Below are 10,070 nucleotides of genomic sequence, written 5' to 3'. Positions count from 1 at the left end.
TTTAATTCAATATTGGTCCATGTCCCGTTTTGTAGCACAAAAAGATAACTTAGTTTAATGTTAAAAAAAGAGTTACCGTAAAAGTCTCTCTTTAGAAAGAATTGCAAATATCAAAACACGAGAAACCACAATTTTTCCAGTGTTTGGTCCTTGTTCTCTTTTGTAGTAACCAGTAACCGTGGAATTCATGGTTTCACTTAGTTTTTTCAAAATGGTTTGGCATTTTCTGCATCATTACTTTTATCTCTCTAAATGAACCTTTTTCAGCACAACATCATTGCAATCTTTTAATTTTTGTACCCTATCTGTGCATAAAATCTGTGACCACTCGTACCCTCACAAAAAACAAACAACTTATAAGGCTTTCCAAGATTGGTATTTAGTATTTACTAACATAAAGATAGCCCAGTTAAAGATACTATTGGTGGAAAACCCAAATGAAGAACTACCAAGAACATGAATGGTTCACTTTGCCTACTTTTAATCTTATAAGCTAAAAGCTGCCTTTTCATTTGTATTAATTTCAAAATTACAACATACAGTTGGCTCCATTATTAGTTGAAATAGGACATAAATAATAATACAAAATCTGACACAAATTTTCTGTCAAAATGCAGAGTACATATATAAACATAAATAAAATTTTACAAAAAATTTTCGCACCATTTCTATTACTCAACTATACACAAACTTATAGTTTAAACAATTTATAAATAATTAGCTTTTAGATTTTGACAGATAACACTGCTGCACACATTGTGGCCATGAATATGTAAATATATTCAAGGCCACCCACTCACACACACACGTATATATATACATATGTACGCTCATGTATGTGTGTATATATATATATAGTTGTTTCTTATTTGGTGAAAGAGCATCTTGATTGTGGAGGAAGGTAGTGAAATGGTGGGTCATGAAATGCAGAGTGTCAAATTCATATAGGAGTATGAAAGTCGATTTAAGACTATAAAATTAAAGGACTCCACTTGATGTTAAATCAAATCCAAGATGGGGCCAAGGGAGTCTTGTTTCAAAGATTCATGCTGTCTCTTACACCTTATCATCAAGTATATGGTCCGATTATGACACCCAAATTCACATTTTCGACTTTAGGACTTTTGTTGTTCAAGTCTCTATACTCTTTGCTGGTAGCTGTAAATTCTTTCTCTTTTTCCCCACTTTTTCATGAAACTTTGTAACGGGTTAAAGAGTGATCAAACAGTCAGAATAATCATTTGCTCTTGTCTTAGGAAAGATTTAATGCATTACATTTTTTTATAACATAATTCAGCATTATTCGAGGCTATTACAGTAGTGTATATATGTTTATGTATACTAGTATTTGGTGAAGGAAAAATCTTGAAATTCCTTGTTTAAGATGTTGAAATAAAGAAGAATATTTGCACAGTAGCCTAAAATTGAAAACTCCCAAATTCTAACAGCATGTTTGGACACCTTTAAATGATAGAATTAGAATTCAATTCCATCAAGAAATGAATACCTAAAGAAATGGAATTCAATTTCATAGTTTTGAACAACTAACTCATTTAATGAGATAGAATTGAATTCCATTGTTTGGAATGACTTGTTGATGAATTACATTATTTTTCTAAGACATTTTTACCCCTCAATAAATATTAAGAAAATGAAGAGATTATAGAATATTATAATTTGGACAGGGATATATTTGATATTGTACAATTTAAGTAAGATTTAGGTGAGAATTGATTTTGAAATCAGACCTATAGGTCTGATTTATAAATAGAGTAAAATGAGAATTAAAATTCTCACTTGAATTCAACTTCATGTTTTTTTTCTATTCCAAAGTAAGGAATAAAATTCAATTCATCTATGATTTTAAATCAGATGCATTTCAAACAGGCTATAAAAGAGAAAAAATACGCTTGGATGACAAATAATTTTTCAAAAAGTTTTAACTAATGTATATGCTCCTGATAAAATTGTCGGAATCTAGCAACAAACAAAATATATCTTCAACAAAATTAATACTATCTAATTTTATTGAGAATGTGCTTAAATATCTAATTTGTCATGAATATGTGTTTGTATAGCATGAGAGAGGAAAGATTTGAACATACTATATACTAAGAATAATCGTGGATTCGAACAAGGCATACGTACGTAATAATAATAATATTATTATTATTAATAATGATTAATGAGAATTAGTACCTAAGAGAGTGCAGTATATATATATTCGATGGCCAAGCTCAAAAAGGATGCGATATGGTGAGTGTGGAGTAAAAAAGATTAGAAAGAATCGTGATGAGTGCGGTGGTGGGCTGATAGGGCCATAGGGCATATAGGGAAGACTTATCTTATATCATAGAGTGGCACGTTTGGTTTACTGCAGGCAAAGTGCATGGCACATTGGACCCACTTATTGCCACTACCACTATCAAACTTGGTAGTTAGTATTGCTTTTCTTCAGCTTCCCCAACACAACTTATCTAAATTATCATTAGACTCAAATATATAATTAACAATTATAATTATATTCATTTTATTTACTAATTATAATCACTAATTATATATCTATCATTATCATTACTAACTACACACAATAATATATTTTTTCTCATTCACTTATTTTTAAATCATAACCACTAAATTCATCCTCTCGTTATTATATTCACTTATACTTATATTTATTATATAAATCAATATTTATTTTACATATTTTTTAATCTTTTTTTTCTTCACATAATCCTATGTTTCTTATTCTTTTTCCCTTTCATTCTTGCTAATATTTTACACAATTATTTTTATAATCAAAGTTATTTTTCTTATTTTGCTAAACAATTAACTCAAATTTATAAAAAATAAGAATACTTTTTTTGTAAATTCATATGAAATACATTATAAAAAATTATATAAAAATAATATTATCAAAAATAATATTAATATTATTATTTTTTAATTTATATATCCATCTAAATTCTGCAATACACGAATTTAAATTTAGTATACACAATTAAAGAGTTAACATTTTTTAAACTATACAGATTTAATCATAAATATAGTGAAACTTGTGATTCTCTGAAAAAATGGCTCTTGAAAGCTAATTTACTGACGTTGAAAAAAGATCCCCAGAAGAGAAGGATCTTCTGGACAGAAGCACAAAGAAAGTTAAGATGCACGAGGAAGGATACGCGAACTATCACATGGAGGAGAAGAAAACCCCTCCAGAAATGCAGGAGAACAATGTGGTATCAACACAAGATATGCAAGATGCTGATATGGTTCCATAAACGTTTCTTCAGCAACCTCAGAAAGCCTCTTATAGAGATAGGTTGATGAATGATGGTTTTGAAAAATTAAATCCTGAAGAAATTGTTGAAATGGTGGCTGAAGAGTACCTTTCTGGTGATGATGTGATGGACCATGAGGAGGTTTCTAAAGTTCCTTTCAATCCAAAACCAAATATTGAAGTTACCCTGGAAGAGTATGATGAGTGGTGCAGGTCTTGGAAGCAATCTCTGATAGTGAAACCATTGGGAAATAAGCTTAGCCTCCAAACCATGGAGAGATGGGCTAATCGAAGGTGGACAAAGAATTGCACGATCAGAGTTATGGATTTGGAAGATGGTTTTTTTTCTTATTCGTTTTTCGGATCAGGAGGACTATGGATATGCGCTTTTTGAAGGACCATGGATGATTGCAGATCACTATCTGCTGATACAGCGATGGTGCCCTCTTTTTCTTCCACAGGAGACTGAAGTTCAAAAGGTAGCAGTTTGGGTGAGAATACCAAACCTTCCAACAGAGTTATACAATAAGTATTTCCTATGGAAGGTGGGAAAAAGTATTGGAACCATGCTCAAGGTGGATGAACACACCTCCATACACTCTAGAGGCAAGTTTGCACGAATTTGTGTGGAGGTTGATCAGAGGAAACAATTGGTACCGTCCTTCTCAGCACTAGGAAAAGATTTCTATTTGGTGTATGAAGGACTCGATCAAATTTGCTTCAATTGTGGCCGATATGGCCATCGGCTTGAAGGGTGTCCAGAAAAGGAGAATGAAGTGGCTGCTATTGGAGGAAGAAAGAAAATGGTGAATGAACTGAACCACCATGAAGGGGTGGCAGCAGTCTTCATCCAGAACTAACCAAAATCTTGTGTTCCGGCAAACCAAAAAGAGAAAGAAGTAATTACGAAAGAAGATCAAGGAAAGAATCAGCAGAATATGACCGTTGCAAATGCAAGAATCAATCAAACTTCAATTGGCGCAAAAAATAAGGACTCTGGAGTTAATACGGAAGAGGGCCCATTTGGACCATGGATGATAGTCAAGAAGAACCAAAAAAGAAACAAACAGAATTCTGGAAAAGTGAATGGTGAGTGAAAAATCAGCACTAATACTAATAGATTTGATGTGCTAATCAATGAGGAATCAAATGAAAAAGGAAAGAATCCTGAAAAGAAAATAAATCAACAAGATAAGTCAAAGGAAGCAAGGATTACAGCTAAAGATATGCATCATTATGCTAGAACATCTAACAGTGTGAAAGGCCAAACATCTGGAGTAAGAAAGAATCAAATGCCTAGATCCCAAAATGGAAAGTCTATTGAAGTACTCAAGAAGAATAGTGTTGGCAAACCATATATGGAGAAGAAGGAATAAGCTCAACAAGGGGGAGACTTAAAGGAAACTCAAAATCATAAAAAAAATGACGAAAATGGAGATCAAAATGAAAAACGTTATGAATATTAGGTATGCATCATTATGCTAGAACATCTAACAGTGTGAAAGGCCAAACATCTGGAGTAAGAAAGAATCAAATGCCTAGATCCCAAAATGGAAAGTCTATTGAAGTACTCAAGAAGAATAGTGCTGGCAAACCATATATGGAGAAGAAGGAATCAGCTCAACATGGGGGAGACTTAAAGAAAAATCAAACTTATAAAGAAAATGACGAAAATGGAGATCAAAATGGAAAACATCATATTGATTGGGAGCATTTCAGCAGGTTGTTGAATGGCATTCACAAAAATTACCAACAAGAAAATTACCTTAACTTAAATAATTGTTTGGACCCCAAGATTAGTGAGCTTATCACCGTAACTATGGGAGGAGGAATAATGGAAGAAAAGAACAAAGATAATGGCAAGGATAAACCTCCAAAAAGAGATCTTTTTCGTGTAAAAGATACTACCATGCTGGACAAGGAAAGTAGCCAATCTTTACTTACTCCTAATGGAGGCGACATAGAGGAAGGGACTCCAAAGCCTTTGGAGACCTAATCAATTTTTCTGTACAGACCAGGGAGTTTTTATCCTTAGCTCATGATCTTTTATTATTTTATTTTAATTATGAATATTATTACATGGAATTCTAGAAGAGCTTCATCAAAAGGGCTTCAATCTATTATTAAAGACTTAACTTAAAGATAGAGAAGTTACTTTTGTATCCTTCCTGACACTCATATTTCAGGTCCTAAAGCAGAATCAACTATCAAAAGGTTTGGTTTTAATGGCTGGTGCATTAGCGAGGCAAATGATTTTTTCGGAGGAATTTGGTGCTTATGGGAAAAGAATGAATGGAATATTAAACCTCTCCACATACATAAGCAATTTATTCACCTTGAAGTGAAATGGAGGGATGAAGCTTATTGGAACTTCACTGCATTTATGGTAGTCCGCAAGTTAGTAAAAGAATGGAGCTCTGGAAATGCTTGGAGGATATAGCTGAAAGCATAAATGGACCTTGGTGTTGTGGAGGAGATTTCAACTCTATTACCAATCTTAATGAAACAGGGATTTTTCTAACCTTTCTCAAGATACAAATAATTTTATAAATTATCTTAACACTTGTAATTTACATGATTTAAATTTTTGTGGCCCTTCCTTTACTTGGCAAAGAGAGAATGTTAAAAGACGTTTAGACTGTTACGTTGGCAACCTAGAATTCTCTACAAAATTTTTAGATGTGGGAGTTAACACTTACCTAAACTCAAGTCTGATCACTTATCTATTCTCTTTGATTTTCAGATGGCCGAAACCGAGGTTGGTCCAAAGCCTTTTAGATTCTTGGCACCTTGGATCCTCCACCAGAATTATAATAATATGGTGAACCAATGTTGGGACAAAAACAGCTGTCTTTTGCAAAATATCCAGAGCTTCACTGACAATGCTAGAATCTGGAATAAGGAAGTATTCGGTCATATTTTTTGGAAAAAACAGAAATTTTAAATAGAATGGAAGGTATTAATAATAAGCTATCTTTCACTGTAAACCCTTTCCTTGAAAAACTGCAGAGGCAGCTTTGGAAGGAGTATGAAGCTCTAAATATTCAAGAAGAGGCTTACTGGATTCAAATGTCAAGATGTAACGATATAAAGTTTGGAGACAAAAATTCTAAATATTTTCATAAAAAAACTAATAGAAGAAAGAAGAGGAATAAGATTGTGACTTTAAAAACAGAGCAAGGAGAATGGGTGAAAGATATAGTTTCTCTGAAAAATTGGAGAATTACTTTCTTTAAGGATCTCTACTCAGCAGGCTCGAATGTCTCCGCTTTTCCTATTACTAGTTGCTTTACGAAATTACAGGAAATAAATTACATAGATATTTCTAGAAATGATACAGATGAGGAGATTAAGGATACGGTTTTCAGTTTAGGAAGTTGGAAAGCACCGGGCAGCGATAGACTACCGGCAAAATTCTACCAACATTCATGGAATATTGTTGCAAACTCCATAATCGACTGGGTTAAGAAGATTTTTTGAGATCCGAATAACATTGCTGAGGCTAATAGAACTCTGATTGCTATTATTCCAAAAATTCCCTCCCGTGAGAACTTTGGGCATTTCAGGCCTATTAGCCTCTGCAATGTATGCTATAAATTTGTGACAAAAATTTTAGCGTCTCGGTTGAAAAAATATATGCCTACTATTATCTCCAATACACAAGCTAGCTTCATGCCTGGCAGGATTAGCGCATACAATATCCTAGTAGCTCAAGAGGTGGTTCATACAATGAGATACAAGAGTCATGGTAAAGGAATGATGGCTATCAAAATTGACCTAGAGAAAGCCTATGACAGATTGAATTGGAGTTTCATTATAGCAACTTTGGAGGATACAGGCATCCCGGAGAATATCATTAACATCATAAAATATTATATCACAACTTCCACCATGAGCCTCCTGTGGAATGGCTCACCACTAGACGTTTTCTCCCCCACTAGAGGCATCGGATAGGGAGACCCTCTTTCTCCATATCTCTTTGTTCTATGTATTGAAACATTATCTCATCTCATAAATAAATTAATAGAAGATAAAAAGTGGGAGCCTATTTCTCTCACACGAAATGGTCCTAAGATTTCTCATTTACTCTTTGCAGACGATATTGTTTTGTTTGCTAAAGCTGACAAGGGACAGATGAAAGTAATAAAAGAAGCACTCCATCTGTTTTGTGACAGCTCTGGTCAAATAATTAGTTTCAACAAATCATGTATCCATTTCTCAAAGAATGTAAACCACAACGTCAGAAACCAACTTAGTCAAGACCTAGGTATTTTCCTAACAGCTAACTTAGGGAAGTACTTGGGGGTTCCTCTCATCCATGAAAGGTGCAGCCAACATCACTTCCAGCACATTATTGATAAGATGCAATTGAAGCTCTCAAACTGAAAGAAAAAATCTCTTTCCTTGGCAGGAAGATGCACTCTTATTGAATCCGTCCTCTCAACTATTCCGAGTTACTGTATGCAAACTATGAAAATTCCAACTGCTGTCTGCAACAAGATTGACAAGATTTGTAGAGACTTCCTCTGGGGTAGCAGTGAGGGAGAGAGAAAAATTCATCTAATGAATTGGGACAAAATTTGTCAAACAAAAGAAAAAAGAGGTTTAGGTATCCGAAAAGCGTAGGAGACAAACCAGTTGTTTCTCATGAAGTTAGCTTGGGGGCTCATCCATAAGAGGCAATCGCTTTGGGTGCAAATTATGAGGGTCAAGTATGGTTGCGGAGAAGATATTATCCCGAAGATTCATATGAAAGCAAATAATTCAAATACTTGGAGTGGAATTGTTAAATTTTGGGAGAATTTCAGTAGGAATATCATCTGAAGGATCGGTAATGGTCACAGGGTCTTATTTTGGAAGGATCTATGGGTGCTAGGAATAGGTAAGCTGGAAGACTTAGCTGTATCTCACCTGGATGGGAAAAGACTGAATGAGAATGTTGCTGCCTATGTCACAGAGCAAGGAACCTGGGATTGGGACACTATTCGGCAATATCTTCTTGAAGAAATATTGATCATTTGCGTATTCTTAAAGCGCCGAATGCCTACATTGGGGAAGACATGGTGGGGTGGCTGCCTACCCCAAGCGGGGAGTTCTCTATCAAGTCAGCCTATGAGACATACTTTAACGGAGGTGGAGAAACTAACTATATTCATAAACAGGTATGGAAGATTAAAATCCCTCAGAGACTAAAAGCTTTCAGCTGGCTCTTAAGTCATGAAGCTCTCCTAAAAAATTCTAATAGAAGGAGAAGAGGGCTTACAGATGACGATAGATGTCCATGGTGTAATGAGGAGGAGGAAACCATGCTCCATGTTTTGCGGGATTGTCCTTACGCTCGCAATACCTGGACCAGCATGGTAAATAGAGCCAATCAGACTAGATTCTTTAATCAGCCTTACCAAGAATGGTTAGAGAATAACTTGTTCAATGGCTCTCACCACCAAAATGGTCAGTCTTGGACCATTATTTTCGTAACCGCCTGTAACACCCTTTGGAGGTGTAGGAATGATTTAATTTTCAACAACCTAAATCTGCAGTATAACCAGATTCCGTTCTTAGTGAATAGACTTGTAGAAAACTACAATTCAACATTTTCAATTGTTAAAAGGAGTAGCAGGGTTCTGAGACATACCAGAGACGAGCAAGTGGGTTGGGAACCACTAGAGAAGAATTGGGTGAAGCTCAATGACGACGGCTCGGTCCTTCAACTGGGTAGTCAAGGTTCTTGCGGCGGCATCTTGAGGAACTCTGAAGGAGACTACATCACAGGGTTTAGCATGAACATTGGACGATGTAGCATCACGATGGCAGAACTTTGGGGCATATATGTCGGAGTTAAGCTTGCTGTGGATTTGGGTATCACCAATCTAATGGTAGAATCAGACTCTATGTGTGCTATGAACCTTATAGGAAAGCCCTCAATTGATCTCCATGCTAGCTCTTCACTTATTAGATCAATTAAGGAGATTCTCACAAGGTTGAACAAATTCATAATTAAGCATATCTTCAGAGAAAGAAATTTTTGCACAGATGCTTTTGCGAAGATGGGTCATGAGAAAGAGGCAGGAATCATGGGATACGTTCATCCTCCTCCCTAGGACTCTTGGCTGACATTAGAAGAATGAAGTTCACTAGAATAGTGGTTGTTTAGTGCTTTTTTTGTTTCTTTGGGCCTTTGGCCTCCTTCTTATAAAAAAAAAAAAAGAATTAACATTTTCAACGTACAGGATGTTGGCCCTTGGTGCCACTACAACAAACAAGAGTAATGGCAAAAAACCGTTGTCATAGATCAAAAAATCGTTTCTGAAATTTTAGGCAACGTTTTGACAACGATTTTTGAACTGTGGTATATGCGGTCGTAACTAATGTTAATAGGCAACGGTTTTTTATCTAAAACAACAGCAACAAAGAAAATTGTTGTTCTTTGTTACCGTAATAGATAACAATTTTTACAACAATTTTTAAAAAATGATTTTTACCATTATTTAATATTATGCAACGGTTTAAAACCATAACAAAACAGACAACGATTTTACACCGTTGTAGTCTATCAAAAATAAAAAAATAACAAAAGATATGAATTATGGGAGAAAGAAATCAAATAGAACGTTCTACATAAGAAGGTAAAGTTAATGCGCAATGCATATGTTTAGTATTAAAAAAAAGTAGTAAGGGTTTTTATTACTGAAAAGCTTTTAATTTTTTATAGATTTAATATAATTACAAATTTTATTAATAGATTATTTTTTTTAGATTAATATTATAATATAATGAATTATATAATAATAAC

At 34.5% G+C, this 10,070-nt stretch overlaps 1 protein-coding gene and 1 long non-coding RNA gene across 2 annotated transcripts; one reads left to right on the top strand and one right to left on the bottom strand.

Annotated features, from left to right (window-relative positions):
- LOC107632932 lies at positions 3,162-4,653 on the top strand. Its single transcript, XM_016336576.1, has 4 exons — positions 3,162-3,236; positions 3,291-3,596; positions 3,646-4,083; positions 4,420-4,653. Exons 1-4 carry the CDS (start codon positions 3,162-3,164, stop codon positions 4,651-4,653), a joined length of 1,053 nt encoding a protein of 350 aa, XP_016192062.1.
- LOC110270103 lies at positions 8,411-9,363 on the bottom strand. Its single transcript, XR_002359184.1, has 3 exons — positions 8,913-9,363; positions 8,719-8,811; positions 8,411-8,624 (listed from the first exon to the last, which is right to left on the bottom strand). It is a non-coding gene; the product is annotated as an uncharacterized LOC110270103 (long non-coding RNA).

Source organism: Arachis ipaensis, chromosome B03, assembly GCF_000816755.2.
Source record: "Arachis ipaensis cultivar K30076 chromosome B03, Araip1.1, whole genome shotgun sequence".
Lineage (NCBI taxonomy): Eukaryota > Viridiplantae > Streptophyta > Magnoliopsida > Fabales > Fabaceae > Arachis > Arachis ipaensis.
The sequence above is the reverse complement of the archived record's forward strand: the minus strand, read 5'-3'. Positions and strand labels throughout refer to the sequence as shown.

What these genes read in the sequence shown, in the direction of transcription:
- LOC107632932 (XM_016336576.1), top strand. Translation starts at nt 3,162, where the DNA reads ATGCACGAGGAAGGATACGCGAACTATCACATGGAGGAGAAGAAAACC. An exon ending in AAATGCAGGAGAACAATGTG is followed by an intron (nt 3,237 to 3,290) that starts GTATCAACACAA and finishes ACGTTTCTTCAG; the next exon opens with CAACCTCAGAAAGCCTCTTA. An exon ending in CAAAGAATTGCACGATCAGA is followed by an intron (nt 3,597 to 3,645) that starts GTTATGGATTTG and finishes TTTTCGGATCAG; the next exon opens with GAGGACTATGGATATGCGCT.